Source organism: Schistocerca piceifrons, chromosome 3, assembly GCF_021461385.2.
Source record: "Schistocerca piceifrons isolate TAMUIC-IGC-003096 chromosome 3, iqSchPice1.1, whole genome shotgun sequence".
Taxonomy (NCBI): Eukaryota; Metazoa; Arthropoda; class Insecta; order Orthoptera; family Acrididae; genus Schistocerca; species Schistocerca piceifrons.
In genome coordinates this window covers 846,361,583-846,389,093 of record NC_060140.1, presented here as the reverse complement: position 1 = coordinate 846,389,093, position 27,511 = coordinate 846,361,583, and the positions used below count along the sequence as shown (strand labels likewise).

General features: G+C 44.5%; 1 protein-coding gene across 1 annotated transcript in view; it reads right to left on the bottom strand.

The window, feature by feature from the left end:
* LOC124789114 (prolactin-releasing peptide receptor-like) overlaps nucleotides 1–27,200 on the bottom strand; it is a 99,225-nt gene extending 72,025 nt beyond the window's left edge. The window contains exon 1 of the mRNA XM_047256402.1: nucleotides 25,620–27,200. Within this exon, the coding sequence (XP_047112358.1) occupies nucleotides 25,620–25,952 (333 nt within the window). The 5' untranslated portion in view covers nucleotides 25,953–27,200. The remainder of the gene's footprint in view (nucleotides 1–25,619) is intronic.
* Nucleotides 27,201–27,511: the final 311 nt, after the last annotated feature.

Genomic DNA, 27,511 nt, shown 5'->3' with positions numbered 1-27,511 from the left:
GGGTGAGAGACTAGCGGATTGCATTTTCTTGTCCGCGGAGACGGCTAGAAATGACGTTTGGCACTCGATGATGTCGACTATTAGACCGTGAAAGCCACGATGCATGCATGTATGCGGCCATCCCGTGTGATATAAGTCCAATTATTTGTTATCCATCATGCGTAATAGATCGATTGCTTGCACAAAGTTGATGACAGGGACTACTGCAGGCTGGAATATCTTAAGTTCGTTATATTTCAGTTACATATCGATTACACACACGGCACTTCTCACAATACCATAATTTTAATCATAGTATTCCCATATATTTGATACCAGACAAGCTACCTAACAAGAGAATAACAAAACACCGTAATATAGGAACTTATTTGGAACCATTATTTAGCGCAATTATTGTATACGCCTGACAAACATGTATTACAGGCGACTGAAGATATTGCACAAGTAAAAAGAAGACAAACGTGTGTGCTACGAAACAAACAACTTTACATTTGTTTGCTTAGACGAACCACATCTCCAAGAATACAGAAGCAGCAAAAGATGACGAAACTAAATACATTTGCTCATGCGGATATCTGTGAGTGAATGAATTCAACACACATGTCCAGTTGACAGTTTTGTGTTGACAACAGACTAATGCTAGCTTTAAAGGAAAACAGGAGAACACGCAGTTCTTATCCTCATCATCATTTGATCATCACCAACGCGCAGGTCACCGGGAGGGGCGGGGATTTCCCAGCCAATATTGCCGTAAGCCGAGTTTCCAGGACAGTTTCGTTTCATTAACCCGTCTGACATGGTGATGTGCATAAGTCGTACTACATAATTTGGTTACATCACGCAATAGAGTGGTTAACTTACATGTTAGTGCAGACAATGCATGTATCAGATTACATCGATACAGAAAATTTAAGGCAAGTAAGATGTATTTTAATTAATAATGAGCTAATTAATTTTTAATTAATAATGAGCTAATTAATACAATCAGATTAAATCATTAATTACCTCATATAGATTTATTACAGGAATGCCAGAAAACTCAGTCGCACATACTGAAAGTGAAGTACAAACATTCGAAAAGTATTTTTATAGTTGTGAATCTGAGGGTAAAAGCAGTTATTCTTACTTTGAAATGCAACTCATGTTTCCCTGTTGTTGCGAATCCAGTTGTTAGACAATTATAAATAAATGTTCCAAACCAGAAGTACTGTTCCAGTGTGGGGCACGCCTGCGAAAACTATGCCCTATTAATGTATGTTTAATTCTGGTCTTTGGTATAAATAAATAATGGCGTGTGACGAGGGCCTCCCGTCGGGTAGACCGCTCGCCTGGTGCAAGTCTTTCGATTTGACGCCACTTCGGCGACTTGCGCGTCGATGGGGATGAAATGATGATGATTAGGACAACACAACACCCAGTCCCTGAGCAGAGAAAATCTCCGACCCGGCCGGGAATCGAACCCGGGCCCTTAGGATTGACCTGGTCTTTGGTCAAAAGTCATGTTAGTCAAAATACCTTCTGGCTCATGATCAGTCACAAGCATTGAGTTATCTGTAAAAAGAACCTCTGAAGATCACTGTTGTTACTGCTCCCGTATGAGCCTCGGGTTAATTTATTATTGCCGCCTGAGGAAGCCTTTTCTTAATAATTGAAGGTTGGCACATGTTTTCCACGTATGTTTCGTGTGGGAAGTGGCCAGAAAGTCGCACACTGTAGGTCAGGCTGGAGATAGTAAACACAACATTTTCCTACCTAGCCACCAGCGACTGCGCTCACAAGACGGTTGCAGTCAGCACAAACAAATCGACATTCACCGCAGTTCTCCAGCGTCGGGCCAAACTTTCTGTATTATGTACACTGGCTTCCAAAATTAAAGCAAAAAACGGAAATTTTACAAGGTTGCATTTATTGTGCCACAAAACAGTACAAACAGATGACAGTAAAATTGAAACACTGTAAAGAATATAGAACGAAAACAACTGCAACATGCATAAAGGTGGACAAAAATGTTCTTCGTTTTTTTTTCAGTTTGAACGGATTTGCACAAATTCCGACAATTGTTAAACTACTCAATGACCACCTCTGGCAGCAGTATAGGTCTGACAAAAGACAGGGCACGCTGGCAATGATGTAATCAGTCTCACGTTGAGCCAATAACCCCCATTCTGCCTGCAGACCAGCACACAAGTCTTGGAGAGTGGTTGGTGGATGCTGACGTGATGCAAGCGGTTTCCCTAGTGCATCGACTCAAATCAGGAGGGCGATCAGGCCAAGCCATGCGTGCAGTATCTTCCGTTTCCAAAAAAATATCAACCACACTTGTTCTATGCGGTCGAACATTAATGTCCATCAGTACGAAGTCTGAGTCCACAGCACCTCGCTACAACCGCAGATGGGGTCCCAAGATCCTGTCACGATACTTGACAGCAGTTAAACCTTGTCGATTTACTCGTACAATGTCATGAAGAGACGTTCGAGCGGTAAAGATAATCCCTGTTCACACTGTTAGGGATCTTCCTTGATATCGGTCTCTTTCCACAATGTTTAGGTCCAGAAATCGTGTTCCACGTTCCGTCCAGATGCGAATCCATCGAGAATCATTCTCCAGACTAAATCGGGACTCGTCTGTGAAAAGAACATTGGTCCACTGTTCGAGCGTCCAGGTGGCATGTTCATGACTCCACTCTAGACGTTCTCTTCTGTGAAGATGCGTCAGAGGCAGACACACAGCAAGTCTCCGACAATAAAGGCCACTCTGCTGAAGCCTTCTGTACACCGTTTGTCTCGATATGTACCGTCCAGTGGATGCTGCGAGGTCAGATGCCAGTTGCCGTGCAGCACTAAGGCGGTACTCCGTGCCCTTACAGCCAAATAATAGCCCTCTCTTCTGAAGCTACGCGTGGTCGGCCCTGTCCTGGTCTCTGGGATACAGTTTCGTTCTCTGTAAACTGTCGCCACATCCGAGGAACAACAGAAAGATTCACATTAAGCCATCGCACCACATCAGTTTGTGACTGTCCTGCTTCCTTTCTGTCTATGGCCCTCCACCGAAGAGAGTCTGGTAGGCATCTTCTCTGTGCCATGCTGCAAAGTCTGTGACTGTGTACACAGTGAAGTGGATGTGCGACTACCCGACAAACACCCGTCTGATAGATGCCATGACGTCATCGCTGGTGTAGTTATCAATTGAGCGGAATGTTATCTTGCGTGCAGAACACGATCGTACGGACATCTGGTTGACAGTTTGTATGATTATAGCGTGAATTAGACACAGGACGGGGAAATAGCGGTTAGCTGCTTTAATTTTGGACATCAGTTTAGGCTACCTCCCCGTCTTTGGCTGCGGAGCTGGCTACTGGTTTTATTGTATCAAAGCATCTACAGTTGAATGTTGATTCTTTAAATAATTAAGACAACGCAAATATCGGAAAAACTTGCTGTATTATCGATCTGTTGCAAATACGTGCTCGCTACTTGTCTTGAGTCAGGTCTACATATTTGTAACGTCTTTCGTTTATTTCTGTTTTCTCTGGCCGGTGCTGTGACCGAGCGTTTCGAGGCGCTTCAGTCCGGAACCACGCGGCTGCTACGGTCGCAGGTTCGAGTCCTGCCTCGGGCATGGAAGTGTGTGTTGTCCTCAGGTTAGTTAGGTTTAAGTAGTTCTAAGTCTAGGGGACTAATGACCTCAGATGTTAAGTCCCATATTTGTCACACGTAATGAATATTCGTCACACGCCAAGTGTTCGATGGATCGGAGCGTGGAATGTCAGATCCCTTAATCAGGCAGGTAGGTTAGAAAATTTATAAAGGAAAATGGGGGTAATGCAGGAGTAGGTTTAATAAGAAATAAAAAATAGGAACGCGGATAAGTTACTGCGAATAGAATAGTGAACGTATTATTGTAGCCTTATAGACCCGAAGAGCACGCCTACCGCAGTAGTCCAAGTTTATATGACAACTAGCTCCGCAGATGATAAAGGTATTGAAGAAATGTATGATGAGGTAAAAGAAATTATTCAGATAGTTAAGGGGGACGAAAATTATTAGTAAGTCGGTAGTAGGAAAAGGAAGAGAAGGAAAAGTAGTAGGTGAATATCGACTGGGGTAAAGAATGAAAGAAGAAGCCGCCTAGTAGAATTTTGCACGGAAATAACTTATTCATCACTTGGTTTAAGAATCATGAAAGAAGGTTGTATACGTGGAAAAGACTTGGAGACGCCGCAAGGTTTCAGACTGATTTTGTAATGGTCAGACAGAGATTTAGGAACCAGGTTTTAAATTGTAAGACATTTCCAGGGGCAGATGTGGACTCGGGCCACTATTTATTCGTATTGAACTATTTATTGGTTTAAACTGAGGAAACTGCAAAAATGTAGAAATTTAAGGAGATGGGGCCTGGATGAACTGAAAGAATCAGAGGTTGTACTGAGTTTCAGAGGGAGCATTAGGGAACGCTTGACAAGGACAGGGGAAAGGAATACAGTAGAAGAAGAATGGGTGCTTTGAGAGATGAAATAGTGAAGGCGGCAGAGGATCAAGTATTAAAAAGACGAGGGCTAGTAGAAATCCTTGGGTAACACAAGAGATACTGAATTTTATGGATGAAAGGAAAAAGTATAAAAATGCAGTAAATGAAGCAGGCACAAAGGAATACAAACATTTTAAAAATTACGATCGCAGAAATTTCAAAAGGCTAAGCGGGAATGGCTAGAGGACAAATGTAAAGGTGTAGAAGCTTATACCACTAGGGGTAAGATAGATGCCGCCTACAGGAAAATTAAAGAGACCTTTGGAGAATGTACATCTACATATACGTGATTACTCTGCTATTCACAATAAAGTGCCTGGCAGAGGGTTCATTGAACCACCTTCATGCTGCCTCTCTACCGTTGCACTCTCGAACGGCACGCGGGAAAAACACGCACTTAAATTTTTCTCTGCGAGCCCTGATTTCTCTTATTTTATCGTGATGATCATTTCTCTCTATGTAGGTGGGTGCCAACAGAATGTTTTCGCAATCGTAGGAGAAAACTGGTGATTGAAATTTCATGAGAAGATTCCGTCGCAACGAAAAACGCCTTTGTTTTAATGATTGCCACTCCAATTCACCTATCATGTCTGTGACACTACCTCCCTTACTTCGCGATAATACGAAACGAGCTGCCCTTCTTTGTACTTTTTCGATGTCATCTGTCAGTCCCACCTGATGCGGATCCCACACCGCACAGCAGTACTCCAGAATATGGCGGACAAGCGTAGTGTAAGCAATCTCTCTGGTGGACTTGTTGCACCTTCTAAGTGTTATGCCAATGAATCGCAGTCTTTGGTTTGTTCTACCCACAATATTATCTATGTGATCGTTCCAATTTAGGTTATTTGTAATTGTAATCCCTAAGTATTTAGTTGAATTTATAGCCCTCAGATTTGTGTGACTTATCCAGTAATCGAAATTTAGCTGATTTTTTTTAGTACTCGTGAATAACTTCGCACTTCTGTTTATTCAGGGTCAATTTCCACTTTTCGCGCCATACAGATATATAAATCATTTTGCAAGTCGTTTTGATCATCTGATGACTTTACAAGACGGTAAATGACAGCATCATCTGCAACAATCTAAGAGGGCTACTCAGAATAGAGAACCAATTGTATGAATATTAAGAGCCCAGTCCTAAGCAAAGAAATGAAAGCAGAAAGGTGGAAGGAGTACATAGAGGGTCTATACAAGGGCGATATACTTTAGGTCAATATTATGGAAATGGGAGAGGACGTAGATGAAGATGAGATAGAATATATGATACTGCATGAAGAATTCGACAGAGCATTGGAAGACCTAAGTCGAAACAAGGCCCCCGGAGTAGACAACATTCCGTTAGAACTACTAATACCCTTGGGAGAACCAACCATGAAAAAACTTTTCCACCTGATGAGCAAGATGTATGAGCCACGCGAAATAGTCTCAGACTTCAAGAAGAATATAATAATTCCAATTCCAAAGAAAGCAGATGCTGACAGGTGTGGAAATTGCCGAACCATCAGTTTAATAAGTCACGGTTGGAAAACACAAACACGAATTCTTTACAGACAATGGAAAAACTGGCAGAAGCCAATCTCGAGGAAGATCAGTTTGGATTCCGTAGAAACGTAGGAACACGTGAGGCAATACTGACCCTACGACTTATCTTAGAAGAAAGGTTAAGGAAAGGCAAACATACGATTATAGGATTTGTAGACTTAGAGACAGCTTTTGACAATGTTGATCAGAATATTCTGTATCAAATTCTGAAAGTGGCAAGGATAAAATACAGGGAGCGAAATGCTATTTACAATTTGTACAGAAACCAGATGGCAATTGTAAGAGTCGAGGGGCATGAAAGGGAAGCAGTGGTTGAGAAGGGAGTGATATAGTGTTGTAGCCCATCCCCGATGTTATTCAATCTGCATATTGAGCAAGCAATCAAGGAAACAATAGAAAAATTTGGAACAGGAATTAAAATCCAGGGAGAAGAAAAAACCCATATCGATGATGTTTTGTTGAATGATTCGCACGCTGACACTTGTTGATGGCCCATCATTGAAATCTGCAGCAATTTGTGAAAGCGTTGCACTTCCGACACGTCGAACGATTCTCTTAAGTCGTCGTTGGTTCCGTTCTTGTTGGATCTTTCTCCGGCCGCAGCGATGTCGGATATTTGATGTTTTACCAGATTGCTGATTTTCACAGCACACACGGGAAATGCTCGTACGAGAACATCCCACTTCATCGCTACCTCAGAGACGCTGTGTCCCATCGCTCGTGCGCCGTCTATAACACCACATTCAAACTCACTTAAATCTTGATAACCTGCCATTGTAGCAACAGTAACCGTACTAACAACTGCGCCAGACACCTGTCTTATATAGGCGTTTCCGACAGCAGCACCGTATTCTACCTGTTTACATATCTCTGTATTTGAATACGCATGGCCATAACAGTTTGGCGCTCCAGCGTATATTCGCCGCAAACAACCATATGGTGCGTGGCGCAGGGTATACTGTACCACTACTACTAATTTCCTTTCCTGTTCCACTCTTAAATTCAGCGAGGGAAAAACGAGTGTCTGTGTACCTCCAGATGTGTTGGTTCAAATGGCTCTGAGCACTATGGGATTTAACATCTGAGGACATCAGTCCCCTAGATTTAAAATTACTTAAACCTAACCAACATAAGGACATCACACACATCCATGCCCTAGGCAGGATTCGAACTTGCGACCGTAGCAGCAGCGCGGTTCCGGACTGAAGGGCCTAGAATCGCTCAGCCACACCGGCCGGCTTCCATACGTGTCCCAAATTCACTAATCTTATCTCCATGGCCCTTAGGTGAAATGTAAGTTGGCAGAATCGTTCTGCAGTCAGCCTCAAATGCTGGTTCTCCAAATTTTCTCAATAGTGGTCCTGGAAAATAACGTCGCCTTCCCTCCAGTGATATTCATTTGAGTTCCAGAAGCATCTCTGTAATACTTGCATGTTATTTGAAGCTACCGGTAATAAATCAAGCAGTCCGCCTCTTAACTTCCTTTCTTCCTTTACTCGGACCTGGTGCGGATCCTAAACACACGAACAGTATTCAAAAATGGGTCGCACTAGCGCGCTATATACGATCTCCTTTATAGGTGAACTACTCTTTCCTAAAATTCTCCCAATAAACCAAAGTCTACCACTCGCCTTCCCTACCGCAGTTCTCACATGCTCGTTTCACTTCATATCTCTTTCCAGAGTTACGCCCAGATATTTAAACGACTTGACTGTGTCAAGCAGGACAGTAGTAATACTGTACCCCAACATTACAGGTCTGATCTTGATACTTGTCCGTATTAACTTCCATTCTTCTACATTTAGAGACCACATGAACTGTAAATTTTATTTAAGTCATCCTGCATCGTCCTACACTGATTCATCGGAGACACCTTTCCATACACCGCAACAGCATCATCAAGAGACAGCCGCAGATTGCTGCATACTCTCTCCACTAGATCATTTATTTACACTACTGGTCATTAAAATTGCTGCACCACGAAGATGACGTGCTACAGACGCGAAATTTAACCGACAGGAAGAAGATGCTGTGATATGCAAATGATTAGCTTTTCAGACAAGGTTGGCGCCGGTGGCGGCACCTGCAACGTGCTGGCATGAGGAAATTTTCCAACCGATTTCTCATACACAAACAGCAGTTGACCGGCGTTGCCTGGTGAAACGTTGTTGCGATGCCTCGTGTAAGGAGGAGAAATGCGTACCATCACATTTCCGACTTTGATAAAGGTCGGATTGTAGCCTATTGCGATTGCGGTTTATCGTATCGTGACATTGCTGCTCGCGTTGGTCGAGATCCAATGACTGTTAGCAGAATATGGAATCGGTTGGTTCAGGGGGGCAATACGGAACGCCGTGCTCGATCCCAACGGCCTCGTATCGCTAGCAGTCGAGATGACAGGCATCTTATCCGCATGGTTGTAACGAATCGTGCAGCCACGTCTCGATCCCTGAGTGAACAGATCGGGACGTTTGCAAGACAACAACCACCTGCACGAACAGTTCGACGACGTTTGCAGCAGCATGAACTATCAGCTCGGAGACCATCGCTGGAGTTACCCTTGACGCTGCATCACAGACAGGAGCGCCTGCGATGGTGTACTCAGCGACGAACCTGGGTGCATGAATGGCAAAACGGCATTTTTTCGGATGAATCCAGGTTCTGTTTACAGCAGCCGTGTTTGGCGACATCGTGGTGAACGCACATTGGAAGCGTGTATTCGTCAATGCCATACTGCCATATCACCTGGCTTGATGGTATGGAGTGCCATTGGTTACACGTCTGGGTCACCTCTTGTTCGCATTGACGGCACTTTGAACAGTGGACATTACGTTTCAGATGTGTTACGACCCGTGGCTCTACCGTTAATTCTATCCCTGCAAAACCCTACATTTCAACAGGATAATGCACGACCGCATGTTACAGGTCTTGTACGGGCCTTTCTGGATACAGAAAATTTTCGACTGCTGCCCTGACCAGCACATTCTCCAGATCTCTCACCAATTGAAAACGTCTGCTCAATTGTAAGGTGTCAGGCAAATCCAACACCTTCGATGAAAACCCTGACATGATAAGCAAATCCTGTAGTATGTCACATAGCTCCGAATAAATCGTGACATTAAATTAACCAAAGTAATACGAGTAACGAGTGAGCAAATGGAATACCACAGACTAACACAAGAATGCCTAAATGCATGTCATACCTTCCCACCGTGAGACAGACGCAGTTCCGAGGGGAGAAACGAGAACAGAAGCCGAGAGCAGAACCGTGTTAAGCTGGAAGGCCCTATGATAAGGGACGGACACCCACGTCGCCAGCTAACCGCTAGGACCACCCCCAGCCCATGTTAAAAGCTAGAGCCCTCCAGAAGAACAGTATAGATCTTACGATAACAAAAAAGGGCTACCCCAGCCGCAAGTTTTAGCGTGAGACTTTTTCGCGTCTCTGTTACGTCAGGACCACTGCCCAGCCCATGCTAAAAGATAGAGCCCTCCAGAAGAACAGTATAGATCTTACGATAACACTAAAAGTGCCACACCATCTGCAAGTTTTAGCGTGAGACTTTTTCGTGTCTCTGTTACGTTTCAAACTTTAAAAACATTGCCCCACCACAAAAAGGATAACGTTTCTCATTGGATAGATAGAATTTTTGTAGGCGGATCTTAAGGTTAACACTGAGACCCTGACTGAACAGATGAAAACACAGCCAGATAGTTTTTTTTTAAACCAACTTCGGTAAATTGTAGTAAGGAGAAGTTAGGTAAGAGTTGCTACCGAGACGGCGAGTTGAGCGGAGCTGTGATGTCCTCCGCCCCCTGACGAACACCGACAAGGTAATGAACGCACGCGATGCTGCATAACAGCGCATAAAACTTCACTCAGATCTGCAGAAGTCTCATCTGTTACACCCCCTTTTTGCGTAATACTAGTGTCGATCGTCAATTAAAGCTCATGGCGCTCACATTTGCCACTTGAAGTAAAAATCTGAAACGCGATGATTTTTCTGTTATATAGTTACTGAGAGGCCACATCAGCCACTGTAATTTACGACAAGTTAGATAAGTAATTAAAGATAATTGAGGGTCACTGTAGACCATTTTGATAGTTTTCTCTCTTGTGAAACTTAATTTAAACCTAGATTATAGATGTGATATGGCATAGGTCATCCTTCAATCCATTGTAGAACTTGGAAACCCACTCAGGGAATATTCGTTCACATTTTTGTTGAACGCGGTTGGTTTTTATCATCCTGCATTAAAACGTTTCCTTTTATCAATAGTGCAGTTTATAAACAATGTTTTGCGAGTAGAATAAAATTTCCAGTGGTAAACTTAACTGCTTTTTCGACGTTATTTTACCAGCTAACTAAAAATACTCAGTTCTTAATGCAAGGAAGTCTTTAATCCAGTCGCAAATCTGGTCCGATACTCGGTAATATCGCATTCATTCCACTAAACGGCGGTACGGGACGGTGTCAAATACCTTTCTGAAGTCAAGCCACACGGCATCAACCTCAGCGCCGTTGTCTACAGCGCTATGGATCTCATCGAGGAGCAGAGCAAGCTGAGTTTCACATGATCTCTGTTAGCCAAACCCATGTTGATTTTTATGGAGGAGATTTTCGCTCTCCAAAAAGTCAAATTCTTGAGCGTAAAACATGTTCCATAATTCTACAACAAACTGTCGTCATCGATATAGGAATATAATTGTGTGCCTCTGTCCTATGACTCTTCTTAAAAACGAGAATGACCTGCGCTTTCTTCCAAACGATAAGTACCCTTCGTTGCTCAAGCTATCTACGAGAAATTACTCCTAGAAGGGGAGCAAGTTCTTTCGCATAATCTTTGTAGAATCTTATAGGTCCTGACGTGTTTAAACTACTAAACAACTGTAGTTGCTTTTCTGTTCCTCGATCGGCTACCCGAATAGTCGCCATTTCGACGTTCGTACGATGGTTCGAAGGAGAGACCGTATTATGATCTTCCGCGGTGAAGCTATTTTGGAAGACGGAATTCAGTATTCCGACCTTTTCTCTCTGTCATTTTCCGTTTCGGTGCCTGTGTGGTCACTGAGTGAATGAACAGAGAATTTCGAACTGCTTACAGTTTTACCTGAGACCCCAAAACTTCTTAGGGTTTTGACTCAGAATGGTTGACCATATTTTACTTTCAAAGTCATTGAACGCTTCTCTCATTGTTCTCCTTAAACTTATTCTCGGTTTTTGATTACTCTTGAATCCATGCTTAAGCTCTCTTTATGTAGCAGGTTTCTAACATGGTTATTAAACCAAAGTTGGTCTTTCCGACCACTTAAAACCTTGGTCGGAACGTACTTACTGAACGCTGCTTTTGAATTGTTTCCATTTGTCCTCCACATCTTCTCCTCAGCAATGAATATTTGATGTTGACTACTAAAATACTCTGCAATTTGTTTACTGTCACTCTTGCTAACACATCTGAGTGCAGACTGCATTCTTTCGCTCCCTGGTTCCTGTAACCCTGAGGGCTCCATTACTCGCCGAATGTTAGAGCTTTCAAACACTAGCATACGCACCCTCTGCACTTGTCCGGACTGGGCAGGAAAATCGGCCGCTGGCCCAACAGGAGAGGCAAACCGTGCTGGCTCAGAAGTATTTTCAGCACTGGGTAGCACCTCGTACCTGTTGCTAAGGCGTAACAAGCCAGCCGTCCAGACTGTTCTCTCTTTTGCCTTCCGCCCAGTATCACGCGAATCCACCACTGTCCGCCACCCACTCTGGAGTGTAGAGAGACAGGTCAGATGTTGCGTATTTGAAGACGCAGCGATAACCAGGTCACCAGGGTATTCCAGTCGCACTAACGGTGTCGCAGGCCTTGTCACTGGCGTCCCAATATCTCCACAGCTTTGAGTAGCAGCAAAAAGCCTGTCGACAGTGTCCAGCTCAGCTACCAACTGTTTACGGACAACAGCCAATTCTCCTTGCGTCCGCCCACAGCAAACACAGTCCCTACCCATATCGTACTGTGTAAAAAAAACTAATTACGATCTCTGATAATACTAACAAAGCAGTCAGGAGTAACTGAAAAAATACAAACAGACCTCCCACAGAAGAGAAAATTACGCAACTGACGCGCTACTGAAGTTGGAACATAAGCAAAATATAAACGAGGTGAATAAACAAGCTCTAAATCAGCTCTGCAAAGTTCTCACTATAGCCTAAGATTGCAAACTCCTGAAACAGAAATATATTTCTCTACTGAAAATGGATGTATCAACAGTTAATTGTTACTAGAAACTCTGTTTACACGAAAGCTACTGCAGGAAATAAGTATGCAAATTCCAAAGAACTGATTTAAACTATTGACGGTGTACTAACACAAAATTTAAATGGAATCTCGTGACATAGCGGTTCTGGCACCAGGAAGCTACACGAAATAATTTCCTCACGCAAAGATGTGCATTTGACAGACTTCACTACGAACAGACTGATGGCGTGCTTATAGGTAGTCATCTGTCACCTGTGGTGTCCAATATGTACACAGAAGACTTTGGGGACAAGGCACTAGACTCAGCTCCATTATAACTGTTAGTCTTCTACAGGTACGTTGACAATACATTCATAATTAGCCTCACAGGAAAGATGAGCTTCAAGTTTCTTGCAGCATCTTAATATTCTATCCACAACCAAATTCAGTTTTACATGGAAATGGATCAAAATGGTCAGCTGGCATTCCTGGATGATCTGGTAGAGAGAAAACTGGACGACATACTGGGACATGGCGTCTGTCGGAAGGAAACCCACACGGGCCAGTGCCTCCACGCCTCTAGCTGTCATCAGTCGTCACAGAAGCAAGGAATACTGAACAAGGTGGTCCACAGATATCCGACGAAGAAAGCCCAAAACCGTCAGCGGCGTGGTCCAGAGAAACGGCTATAGCAGCTGCCAAATTTGACGCACGAAGTATGTGCACCAAGAAATGTAAAAAATATTGGAAAAACGGTTTAATTACTGTTGCACAGTGTTTAATTTTTGCCTGGAATGATACTGATCTTTCATTATATTGCTTTTAGGCGAGTTTGTATGCTACTTCTATCTTTCCTTACTTCTGGTGCTATTTAACGCATTTGATTGTATCCATTCTCCCAAATACACTCCTGGAAATGGAAAAAAGAACACATTGACACTGGTGTGTCAGACCCACCATACTTGCTCTGGACACTGCGAGAGGGCTGTACAAGCAATGATCACACGCACGGCACAGCGGACACACCAGGAACCGCGGTGTTGGCCGTCGAATGGCGCTAGCTGCGCAGCATTTGTGCACCGCCGCCGTCAGTGTCAGCCAGTTTGCCGTGGCATACGGAGCTCCATCGCAGTCTTTAACAGTGGTAGCATGCCGCGACAGCGTGGACGTGAACCGTATGTGCAGTTGACGGACTTTGAGCGAGGGCGTATAGTGGGCATCCAAACCGTCATCGAACCCATCGTTCTACCATTCCTAGACCGGCAAGGGAACTTGCTGTTCCAACAGGACAATGCACGTCCGCATGTATCCCATGCCACCCAACGTACTCCAGAAGGTGTAAGTCAACTACCCTGGCCAGCAAGATCTCCGGATCTGTCCCCCATTGAGCATGTTTGGGACTGGATGAAGCGTCGTCTCACGCGGTCTGCACGTCCAGCACGAACGCTGGTCCAACTGAGGCGCCAGGTGGAAATGGCATGGCAAGCCGTTCCACAGGACTACATCCAGCATCTCTACGATCGTCTCCATGGGAGAATAGCAGCCTGCATTGCTGCGAAAGGTGGATATACACTGTACTAGTGCCGACATGCATGCTCTGTTGGCTGTGTCTATGTGCCTGTGGTTCTGTCAGTGTGATCATGTGATGTATCTGACCCCAGGAATGTGTCAATAAAGTTTCCCCTTCCTGGGACAATGAATTCACGGTGTTCTTATTTCAATTTCCAGGAGTGTACTTAAGCTTATCGACCTCTTTGATTTTTCTGCGTTGCGTTTGTTATATTTTCCTCTGTTCACAGGAACTATAGTGCATATAGAATACTGTCGCCAGTAGATGTTGCAGATGGCAGGGCACATGTGGGGAGAGTGACAGTCGTGGGGGTTATGGGCAGGCGATGTAGGGGAAATGCCGAGGACTGGAGGGGAAGTGACGTTCTAAACTGAAGCCTAAGCTCACATTTTCTGTAAATATTAAATGGAGCCCTCAATGTCCACACTTGCATGGTGGCCATTCCCAAAGATCAACTGGCACCTCTGCTTTGGTTAGCATCTAAAAAGAATTTCGCTGGAAATGCAGCGATTTGCTTTTGCCTGGCTTGTTAACCATTTATAACTGTCAGAGAAGCGTCATGAGTGGCGAATTTTGAGTAAAACCTACACATTTCTCTGGTTGCCATGTTAAAATCTGCTTCTTTTCCCAAAACTCAGCGGAGTTTACACAGTTGTACCTCACTAACATGATGTGCAGACCCAATTGTGAGAGAATTCTGAACTGTGGTTTATTAAGTTTATTAAGTGAGGAACTGACGGAAAGTAAGGTCATTAGCTTATGAAGAGTCACATCCTTGGTACAAAAAAACATGTAATGCCTTCACTTAAGTTGTTCCAAAACCCATAGCATTTCTTGTCTCACAAGCCATCGATGGCGTTTAAAAATTACATTGTTTCATCGAAAAAGTCTGAAGTTATTGGAATAAGACCGTACACAACGAAGTTTTACATAATAACGATATGTGTTATCATTTGCCACAACCTCATTTTGATATCTGAATTTTTTTATGAAATATGAGGAATGTCATGGGGATTTCACTCTGGCTTTATCGCTGGCACAATCGCAAATGATCTGCTATGTCAGACCAATTTTCTCGAGAATGGTGAGAGATAGAAACCTCCAGCCAAGTCTAAATAAAAATTCAATATGTTAGCTAAATTTCATATGCTGCAACATATTGTGTAATATGCACCGAGCGCGATGTCATAGGGAACTCTAGTTTTCATTGCAAACTTTTTCGAAATTCGGACAGTGCCTTACTTCCATGTAAATATCACAATAACTTTGGCCATTAACGAAATGATGAACATTTCATCATGAACGTGACATATAAAGCTATAAGCAAAGCAAAAATTAATTTTTTTACCAAATAGTTTCTTTAAAATCGTTTGAGAAGGTCTGCAAGGTGTGCGCCTCGATTCTGTCATCGTGGACAGGCCGAAAGGTTTCAGACACTATAGGCCTCCCATTCCAAACAAACGGATGAAGTCGCCCATCCCTTTGGTCGAAAACTGGTCACTGCACATTGGCCACCGATTCTGTGCGGGCTATACTGTAGCGAATTTTAGATGGTTTTCAGTAGAAGACTGATTGACGAGGATGGCTTGTGGGTACTGGAGACAGGCTTATGGTAGCGCAACTTCAGCACCAGGCTAGCTATAGCTACCATTGCTGGGAGGCCGGCATGAGCTACTGACAACTTCCCAAACCATCTGCAGTACAGCCACATGCAAGACTAACTCCCTGAATGTCGAAAATCCTACTGAAAAAAAATGGCACACCCTTGACTTGCATAGCCAAAGACAGCTGACCTGTGGTCACAAACATAGTACTGAGTGCAATACTAATAATATTTAGTGCACATTTAGATTTTATATTGCGTAGACTATCATGCTGACAAAATAATGAGAACATTTCCGCCATGGACTCCACCTTGTAGTATAATTTCCACAGCAGTTTCAACTTTGGTTCATTATTGAAACTGCTCCTGCAAGCTTTTACCAGTACAGTGTACGTTACTGACATATGTACAAACCACGAATCCTCTTTAACGAGATTTTTTTATGTATCTGATACATACCATTGGTCTGTGGGAAGAATGCCGACGAGAGCTGCCGGCCGGTGTGACCGAGCGGTTCTAGACGCTACAGTCTGGAACCGAGCGACCGCTACGGTCGCAGGTTCGAATATCTGCCTCGGGCATGGATGTGTGTGCTGTCCTTAGGTTAGTTAGGTTTATGTAGTTCTAAGTTCTAGGGGACTGATGACCTCAGATGTTAAGTCCCATAGTGCTCAGAGCCATTTGAACCATTTTTTTGACGAGAGCCATTTAAACTCAGATCTTGTTTACTGAATTTACTAGTGTTGGAAACTTATGTATTTTAGACACCTTAACCACTTGTAAATACCATATAAGTCGAAACTGCAGCAAACTAGCGAGCCCCCCCCCCTCCCCTTGCTTCACATGGGTAGCACTAAGTACCTGAAGCCAGAGAACTTCCTCACAAGGCAAGGCACTGTGAAGAATTGTTATTAAAGTTGAGAAAACAATATTAGGTATCTGAACATCAGGACAGCCATACACTGCCAAAAAAAAATGCAACACCCTTATGGAGAAGGCCATTTTACTGAGATGTAATTTCAGAGATGGTTCATCATTGTAGGAGTGTATGATAACAAATTCGGGCCAAATGAGACACGCATCGAGCGGTCTAACGCGCTGCAGTCATGCACTGTGCGGCTGGTCCCGGCAGAGGTTCGAGTCCTCCCTCGGGCATGGGTGTGTGTGTTTGTCCTTAGGATAATTTAGGTTAAGTAGTGTGCAAGCTTAGGGACTGATGACCTTAGCAGTTAAGTCCCATAAGATTTCACACACATTTTTTTTGAGACACGCATATGTGTCCAAAGAGTCGTATCAATGTGTGCCCCTTCTGGTGGCAATGCATACACGTATTTTCGCATCCAAACGATCATAAAGATTCCATATGGCACCTTGTAATAGGCTGTCCCAAGAATAATGCGCCTTTTGTTACAATAAGGCAGTGGCTATTCCCGACTCAGGAGTACATGCAAGTTTCTACTTCATAATATCCCATATATAGTCAATTGGCAAAAGATCACGTTATGTTGCTGACCAGGACTATTGTACCATGAAGAATACATAGCTCAGGGATAACATCCTGTGGAGTGTAGTGGGCATTGGTTTTGGTACTTTATCTTGCTGCAGTAATACCAAACGGAACTATGGGTTGTAGCTGATGGATCTCCACTCCAGGAAGCCTGGAATAGAACCTACGTGTCGCGGCCGAATGCGCTCTGCAATAGGTAGCTTACCAGGCTTACACCATACACATGTACGCTCATCATTTGCCTACTCTCATCCCTGCCGGAAACAGCGCACCATTCCACGATGGTCCAGTCGGCTATTTCATGAAACCAGAGTAGCCATAATTTGCAGTGTCGTGGTGTCAGTGGTAGCCCAACCAGAGGCACACGTGATCTTTGTTCTGCTGCAAGCAGACCATTCACTGTGATTCCTGTTAACACAGCAGATCCAACATTGTCCTGCTGGAAAAGCACTTTTCTTAGGGGAGGCTCGCTCCCTTTCTGCCTTCCTTATTCAACTCTCTGTGGTTTGTCAGTTCTACCTGTGGTGTCATGAACCACAAAGGGTTTGTGGTTGGCTCCAGGCACAGTCAGGCTGTGAGTGGGCACCTCTTCCTCGCTGGTATGTTCTATCCAGTCGAACTGGCTGGATGTTCATCCAGGTGGATTAGCCCACAGACAAGCAACTGAAAAGTAACCTGCTTCAAGAATAGCCTGTAATTCCTAGAATATCTCGCCATTTCCGACACTTAGTTTTGATACATTATTCGTCAAGCGAGGACAGAGAAATTTGGGTACTGATATAGGCTATGCTAAAATATAATCACTTTTACTACACTGTTGCTTGGGAGGAAGGTTTGTGGCCCATCATGTCGCAGACCTCCCCTGCCCTCTTGCATACACACCTGGCATGAAACATTATCAAGTATACGATCATATAGGGTATCAAGGGAAATTTGTGACTGGAAGTAGCATCAAGTGTGCCTCAGGGAAGTGTGCTAGAACCCTTGCTGTTCGTGTTGTATGTGAATGACCTAGTAGACAATACTAACAGAAAATGCAAGCTTTTTGTAGATGATTTAGTTCTCTATGATTAAGTACTGTTGAAAAAAGCTGCTGAAACATTTGTTCAGATCTTTATAAGATTTGAAAGTAGTGAAAAGATTAGAAACTTGCTTTAAGTCTTCAAAAATATAAACTGTCTACGTCACAAAACGAAAAAAACTGAACCATCCTATTGCTACCCCATTAACTAATGGCAAAAGCAGACAACTCATAAAAATACATCAGAATGACAACTTGTGAGGATATGAAATGTAGTAATTACATCAACCCAGACAGAGGTCAGAGACGGCAGACTTTCATTCTATGGTGTATACATGCAGACTGATGCGCCAAATGAAAATTTGTACCACGGCTGGGATTCAAACATGGGTCTTCTCCTCACTAGGTAGACGTGCCAGGCTCTACACTACCCTGACACAGTGGCTTTGCACAACTGCAAGTAGTATCCTAGCATGCCTTCCTCCTCAGTACAAATTCCCATGGATGCATCAGCCCACTTGGCATTCTCCCTAAACCCGAACAGCATTGCAGAGCCTTTCCAACTGCTTTGATTAAAGCACCTATGCCTGGGTTTCTGGCAGAATTCCCTGTTTCGTTCGTTGCTGAGGTGCTATTCCAATACAGCAAGAGAGCCTCTGCAGTGCCGTTCAGTTTAGGGGAAATACCAAATGGGCTGATGTGTGAATTTGGATTGAGAAAGGACTCATGCCAGGGCAGTGTGAGGAGTTATGCAAAGCCACTGTGACAGGGTGGTGTAGTGTCTAGCACGTCTACCTAGAGAGCAGGAAAACCAGCTTTGAATCCCAGCCTTGGTACAAATTTTCATTTGTCGCTTCAGCTCCAGTGTTTGGGACCTGTGCAAAGTAGGACTAACAGAGGATATTGAGTGAATACAGAGAAGGGCAGCACAAATGTTCACGGTTTTTTTTGCGACACGGAAGAGTGCCACAGCGATATAAAAGCTGAACTAAAAAAATGGTTCAAATGGCTCTGAGCACTATGGGACTTCACATCTCAGGTTATTAGTCCCCTAGAACTTAGAACTACTTAAACCTAATTAACCTAAGGACCTCACACATCCATGCCCGAGGCAGGATTCGAACCTGCGACCGTAGCGGTCACGCGGTTCCAGACTGAAGCGCCTAGAACCGCTCGGCCACAAAATCTGAACTGGGAGATGCTTGTATGTAAGCACTAACCATCACGTGAAAACCTACTAACAAAGTTTCAGAAAGGAGCGCTCTTCGATTAATTTTGTGACTGACAGACGTGTGTGGTGGGAAGCAGATTTGCTGGCTCATACACAACGTGCCATATGCTCATTCAGCAAGGCTGTAAGCAGGGTATACCATGGCGTGCCAAACCATACACAAGAACGATGTGCAGGCCACGTGCAGATAGATGCTTAGCCCGTCTAGGCTATGCTCTCTCCTTCTCGGAAGTACCAGGCACAGTGTGAGATATCATTTAGTACTGCAGTGCACCATGTTTTGGTCAGCATGACTTTCTCAGTTTCGCAGAATTGCTGTGTTAGCGATGTTTATCCTTCGCTATTTGTTCGTGGTATAAGCAAAGTTCAGATGTGCAGTGGCTGTTTGCCCAAAAAGAAGCAGGTAGTGATCAGTCGTTACAAGCGTTCAAAATGAATGGAAATGACAGGAAGAAGGATGAGAATTCTCAATAAATATTATGAAGCCGTATAATAGACAGGTACCTCAGATTTGCTATGGAACTATATTGCAACACCCTGTGGAAAGAATTTGAAGATTTAATTGACGATGAAAGAGCAAAAGATTGCACTGATCAATAGACAAGTTTCATTGTGATGTACATCAGGAAGCACTCTGCACTAAATCTGCAGGCATGGAGAACGTTTTGGAATTTTGTGGTAAAGAAGTTGCACAGGTTATTATACTGTAAGTTGCAACAGTTTTCGATGGAACTGTTTGAAGAGTATGGAGACTTTGTATAATACCCCAAAGTATGTTGGTTAAGTCAAAGGACATACCTGAAACAATATTTCGATTTAAAACTCGCTATTGTTGAATCTTTGAAGGAGAAAGGAGAGCAAGGACCAAAACTGGAATGGATTGCACACTGCCTACACTGTAGGGTAAAAAACAAATATTTCTGAGTTGATGGGAATGCATTAAAAAAGAAAATCGCATTATGTGACCAAATACTGGCAAAAACGCCGTCCTATTCCCTAAACTCACTGGCATAAAAGAAAACATGGGTTTTGAAGAAGTCATTATGGCCTTGAAAGTATTACAAGGGTAGCTTTCTAAATGTTTTTTGCGCACTGCCAATCTTACATCTGTCTTCGTGATCTCAGTTTCAGTTGACAGCGCCACTTTGCATGTGTGGATATAACTGGTTGATCTGCAGGGTAATTCCTCTTTAAAACGCAAGTTCTTTTACTTTAAAAAGTCCTTGAGGTCGTCATTATTTTCCTCAAGAAGAGTTTCCATGCCTCCACACTGAGGTTGCAAATGTGATAAAATATTTCGATCAACATACGAGCGGTGTTCGAACAGTTATGTAACACATTTTTTCTCGGCCAGTTTCCGTTGAAAAAAATGTGGCATTTGTTGTGCAATGTGGTGGAACATTCGTACTTCTACTCCTACAGTTTCATGAGGTCATGAGAGGTGGCAGCAGTATACACACCGTAGCCTTAAAAATGGCGTTTGTAATGGTGGTGCATTCCAAGCAGAGAGCTGTGATTGAGTTTCTTTCGGCAGAAAACCAGATATTCATAGACGCTTCCAGAATGTCTACAGACACTTCACAGTGAACAAAATCGCATTGAGCCTCTGAGCAAGGCATTTGCCATCATTGCAACAAGGTCACGTAAACCTATCTGATATCCCATGTCTTGGTTTGCTGCACACAGCTGTGTTACCCTCAGGAAACTGAAGGAACAGCTACAGCATGTTCGGTGCCACCCTAGAGGAGCTCACAAAAATTCATCTAATTGTTCTTTCTCATTCACAATACTTCCCAGATCTCGCACCTTCTGCTTCCGTCTGTTTCGCCCAATAAAGAATGCACTCCATGGGAAGCAGTACATGGATGTTGGGAAGGTTATTGATGCAGCAAGACGTTGGTTATGACGTTGGCTATTAGAGTGGTACCATGTGGGCATACAACCCATCGCGATAAGGTGGCATAAAGCTGTCACATTGTACAGAGATAAAATATTCCACCAAGAATCTATGAATCAATCAATCACCGGAGATTATGTTGAAAAACTTGGTTTTGTAGCCAGAAGATTAGCGAATCATATGATGTACTGGAATACCAAAGAAATCCAATCTGGATTCAGGAAACAGATGTGTTGCATTACTTCTTGAATGCTCCTCATATGTTCTGTGAAGAGTTTTTTTCGATTATAAAACTAAGTCACTATTATGTGGCAACCTGGGTGTAAAAATCTGTGAAATTGTCTGTGTCTGTCTGTATGCTGTTAATTTGTACCAGATAAAAATTATATTATGCCTTCAGCGTGCTAAAAATATCTAAATAACCCAGAAATTTTTTTTTCTCTTTTGTGATCTGTTGTTGAGCAGTATGAAACATAAGAAGCTAAAATGAAATGAATACCACTGGCTGCATACAGGCGTTGATATAAGTCAATGGGGCCAGTTGAAAATGTGTACCCCGACCGTGACTCGAACCCGGGATCTCCTGCTTACATGGCAGACGCTCTATCCATCTGAGCCACCGAGGACACAGAGACCAGTGCGACTGCAGGGACTTATCTCTGGCACGCCTCCCGTGAGACCCACATTCGCAACGTATTGTCCCGCACTATATTCAAAGTGCCCCTGCTCATCGTACTTATTACTCGCGGCTTTACTGCCGATTCTCGTAAGAGTTCGGACACTGTTTGTGTATCCGCACAGAAGAAGATGGTGCAGGACAATACGTTGCGAATGTGGGTCTCACGGGAGGCGTGCCAGAGATAGAAAGTCCGAAAGAACAGATACCATCTTCATATAAATATAAAAAGTCTCATACAGTGCGACTGCATTGCCACTTAATGCAGCACTTTCGCAGTTTCCTCCTCATCCGCGTCTGCACACTCACACAGTGTAGCACGGAAGTAGAGGCAGTGTGCTACTCATGTGAGGGAATGGCTCACATGACAAATTCTCAGCCATCCCTGCTATACAGTACGCTGCTTGTGCCTGTAGAACAGACATCACAGGAAGCGCATGGACTCCAAGGGAGATCTGGGAATAGCTAACACCCAGTCCCTACCACTGGACATGCTGAAACGCCAATAGTAAACATATTTTAATCAAAGTATAAGCGAGGAATCAAGGTATCACAACCATAGGTGGAAGCACAAGTGGCCAAAGACACTAAGAGCTAGGGCATAGCCACCTATGGTAAGCTAACATACACAAACAAGCGACAAACGTCGGCAAGCCAATGCATATCAGCAACACTGACAGGTAATTACCAGCTCCTATAAGAGCCGACCAACAGGCCACAGCAGGGACAACGACAAGCTCGACCACTGACGCACAAACAATTCGCCAACATCACCCTACACTGTGCAACCGACATATGACCTATCGGACACAAAAACGATGATAAACCTAACTGTTGCAGGTTGCTGACGCTGAACTAGAGCTCTACACCGGCACCCAGTGGCAGCCCCCGAGCAACACCACCGCACAATGTCAAAGGTATCGACATGCATGATACCCACTACTAACAAAGCCTATCCTTGCACGACCTATCGCAGGCAGCAAGACATCCACTACTGCTCTTACCACCGGACCTAACTATCGCAGAGGTGTTTTTCCCTTGGCTCTTCCCTCGGCACCTTTTTTCGTCTGCCCTTCAAACCGCTACCCTTCTTTCGACTTCGACCCAATTTATTTCCAGATGAGCGCGTATTAATAGTTAACCTTAACCAGACGTGCGTAAACATCGCAGTACCCACATCCTGTGACACCTCACTTTAGTGAAAACTAACCCTTATGCAGAGATGGAAATAGACCTATTGAGTTGGCCATCATACCGGTTTGGGCATGGAGGGGCTCCACCTCTATTTTTTTAAAAAAAGGAATCAAGGACGTCCGCATCTCGTGGTCTTGCGGTAGCGTTCTCGCTTCCCACACCCGGGTTCCCGTGTTTGATTCCCGGCGGGGTCAGGGATTTTCTCTGCCTCGTGATGACTGGGTGTTGTGTGATGTCCTTAGGTTAGTCAGGTTTAAGTAGTTCTAAGTTCTAGGGGACTGATGACCATAGATGTTAAGTCCCATAGTGGTCAGAGCCATTTGAACCATTCTGAATCAAGGATAAAAAATAGTTGAAATGGCTCTAAGCACTACGGGAATTAACATTTGAGATCATCAGTCACCTAGACTTAGAACTACGTAAACCTAACTAACCTAAAGGCATCACACACATCCATGCCCGAGGCAGGATTCGAACCCGTGACCGTAGCAGCAGTGCGGTTTCGGACTGAAGCGCCTAGAACCGATCGACTACAGCGGCCAGCAATCAAAGAGATACTACAACCTCCTACACATCACACCTGTAGGGACCACAAAGCAAGAGTAGTGTAACTGGAGCCGGCATGTAGGCATTTATAAATTCTTCTTGTGCTCCATATGTGAATGGAATGGGAAGAGACCTAATAACTGGTTCGTTGGGAAGTAGCCTCTGCAATGCCTTGCACTTTGCTGCCGTGGCCGAGCGGTTCTAGGCGCTTCAGTCTGCAACCACGCTGCTGCTACAGTCGCAGGTTCGAATTCTGCCTCGGGCATGTATATGTGTGATGTCCTTAGGTTAGGTAGGTTTAAGTAGTTCTAGGTCTAGGGGACAGATGACCTCATATGTTAATTCCCATAGTGCTTAGAGCCATTTCAACCATTTGAAGGGGTTCTTACAGCACAGATATACAGGGTGTTACAAAAAGGTACGGCCAAACTTTCAGGAAACATTCCTCACACACAAAGAAAGAAAATAGCTATGTGGACATGTGCCCGGAAACGTTTACTTTCCATGTTAGAGCTCATTTTATTACTTCTCTTCAAATCACATTAATCATGGAATGGAAACACACAGCAACAGAACGTACCAGCGTGACTTCAAACACTATGTTACAGGAAATGTTCAAAATGCCCTCTGTTAGCGAGGATACACGCATCCACCCTCCCTGATGCGCTGATGCAGCCCTGGAGAATGGCGTATTGTATCACAGCCGTCCACAATACGAGCACGAACAGTCTCTACATTTGGTACCGGGGTTGCGTAGACAAGAGCTTTCAAATGCCCCCATAAATGAAAGTCAAGAGGGTTGAGGTCAGTAGAGCGTGGAGGCCATGGAATTGGTCCGCCTCTAACAATCCATCGGTCACCGAATCTGTTGTTGAGAAGCGTACGAACACTTTGACTGAAATGTGCAGGAGCTCCATCGTGCGTGAACCACATGTTGTGTCGTACTTGTAAAGGCACATTTTCTAGCAGCACAGGTAGAGTATCCCATATGAAATCATGATAATGTGCTCCATTGAGCGTAGGTGGAAGAACGTGGGGCCTAATCAAGACATCACCAACAATGCCTGCCCAAACGTTCACAGAAAATCTGTGTTGATGAAGCCATTGCACAATTGCATGCGGATTCTCGTCAGCCCACAGATGTTGATTGTGAAAATTTACAATTTGATCACGTTGGAATGAAGCCTCATCCGTAAAGAGAACATTTGCACTGAAATGAGGATTGACACATTGTTGGATGAACCATGCACAGAAGTGTACCCGTGGAGGCCAATCTGCTGCTGATAGTGCCTGCACACGCTGTACATGGTACGGAAAAACTGGTTCTCCCGTAGCACTCTCCATACAGTGACGTGCTCAACGTTACCTTGTACAGCAGAAACTTCTCTGACGCTGACATTAGGGTTATCGTCAACTGCACGAAGAATTGCCTCGTCCATTGCAGGTGTCCTCGTCGTTCTACAGTAGGTCTTCCCCAGTCGCGAGTCATAGGCTGAAATGTTCCGTGCTCCCTAAGACGCCGATCAATTGCTTCGAACGTCTTCCTGTCGGGACACCTTCGTTCTGTCGTTCTGGAAATCTGTCTCGATACAAACGTACCACGATACGGCTATTGCCCCATGCTAATCCATACATCAAATGGGCATCTGCCAACTCCGCATTTGTAAACATTGCACTGTCTGCAAAACCACGTTCGTGATGAACACTAACCTGTTGATGCTACGTACTGATGTGCTTGATGCTAGTACTGTAGAGCAATGAGTCGCATGTCAACACAAGTACCTAAGTCAACATCACCTTCTTTCAATTGGGCCAACTGGCGGTGAATCGAGGAAGTACAGTACATACTGACGAAACGAAAATGAGCTCTAACATGGAAATTAAGCGTTTCTGGACACATGTCTACATAACATCTTTTCTTTATTTGTGTGTGAGGAAGGGTTTCCTGAAAGTTTGGCCATACCTTTTTGTAACACCCTGTAGATGTAGGAGTGTAGGCCTTGAGTTTGTGCATTTCATTTGTCAACGTGAGTGAGCGACTTTCAAGATTGTCCTCAGTTCTAGTGAGGTACTGACCTGTGCCAGCACGACTACGCGGCAGAGGAAGGCGCCAAAGACCCAGCGGCCCATGAAGGTGTAGAGCGGCGTGAAGGGCACGCACAGCAGGCACAGCATGAGGTCGCTGAGCGCGAGGTTGCCGATGAACAGGTTGGTGAGCGTGTGGGCGGGCCGCGCGCGCGCCACCACCACCAGCACCAGCAGGTTGCCCGTCACCCCCACGACGAAGATGGCGCCGTAGAGCAGGCCGAGCAGCGCCTGCACCCAGGCCAGCTGCACCGGGTCCTCCTCGTTCACCCACAGTGTGCCGTTGTACTCCAGCACGTCCGCCAGCTCGAAGGGCGCCTCCATGATCTCCCACACCCACAGCTCACTCACTCCCGTCACGAATGCACGATGCACGCTCCCAGCTCAACTACTGACAGTATACGAGCCATCCTCGGATCACTGTGTGTCCCACATTTTCACCTCCCAAACATCTCTTTACACGCGAACACTTTTAGGACTCACATGGAAGCATCAGTGGATGAATTGAATTGGGGTGAAGTGACACTACTGCCCTCCACTGCATACAACACACACTGCCTGTCAAACCACCGTATTTCCCACTGTCACACTCTTAACTTCTCTTTGCAGTTCAAAACTTTTGGCCTTTCATGAAAGTATCAGAGAATGGTATAAACTTGGGGTGAAAAGGACACTATTGGTCTATATATCGTCAGCCACAACCAAATACACACCACGTGCTGGCTGTCTGGTCACTGTGCGTTCTCAGCCTTCATGACCTAAACACCTCTTTGCAAGTCATCACGTTCGGGTCTGCACAATAGCGAAATGACAGTTCCTATTGTGCCACAACTAACAATGAAAGGGGCAAGACTGACGTAAAACGACACTACTGTGCAACGTACCCTTGCTACACACCACACGGTGGCTTCCTACAGACGTAAGAACCACAACTCTTTTCAGTGAAACAGAAAGACCTAGAAATCATTTTGGCTCGCTTAACCTGTAATCACAGCAACGCTGTGGCATACTTATCACGATCGTGGGTAGGGTACATTGCTGTTTCTTTCATGCTAAGTTACGCTAAGATGTCTTCACATTCAGAAAAAAATATGGGCTATTTTTGTTATTTCTTACTGTTCAGAAACACCTGAAAGAATCAAAACACTTTAGCTTCCGATTAGTAACTTCCATTCGTGCATTGTTTACTTTCCAAACAATGCTGCTACAATGCATATCCGTCCTGCGATTTTATTATCGGTGTACGCCATCGAAACATAGCTGGGCGTGCAGGTACTGAGCAAGAGAATCGAATCTGGTAGTGATACAGCAGAGCATCTGAAGAGCCCCTCAGCTATCAAACAATCAATGTTTACGTGCTCTATCTACTGCAGCACTTCCCAGAAAACTTCCCCTTTCTGTTAGCGTTTCCTCCGAAAGAGACTTGGACCTTCACACGTATCAGTCTCACGCTAAGTATCACTATTCAGTGATCGCAAAAGATACGAACGTTTGAAGCCAAACAGTGCGATCGTAAACGCGACCGCGACGTTCCGCAGAGCGTGGCGCGTACTCCGGCTTCGACCGCACCGACGCACGACTGGTCGCAGACTGAGCGTCGTTTCTCCCCCAGGCGTGGTCCACAGCCCTGTGCTCCGCGCATGCGCGGCAGCAGGAGCCGACCGCAGCGCTGCCGGCGTCGCGCGGAGACTGCCATCAACTACGGCGCCTCTAGATGCCTGGTAGCGAAATTCACTCACCTCTCCTGTCGATGGATGCACTTCTTTACATATAAAAGGACACACACAAGATCGCGTATACGGTGTTATTATTTGTACATTATAGAACTGCCTTTCCTGCTGCACCAGTCATTCCTAATCTAGCGGTAATCACTCCGTGGGAAG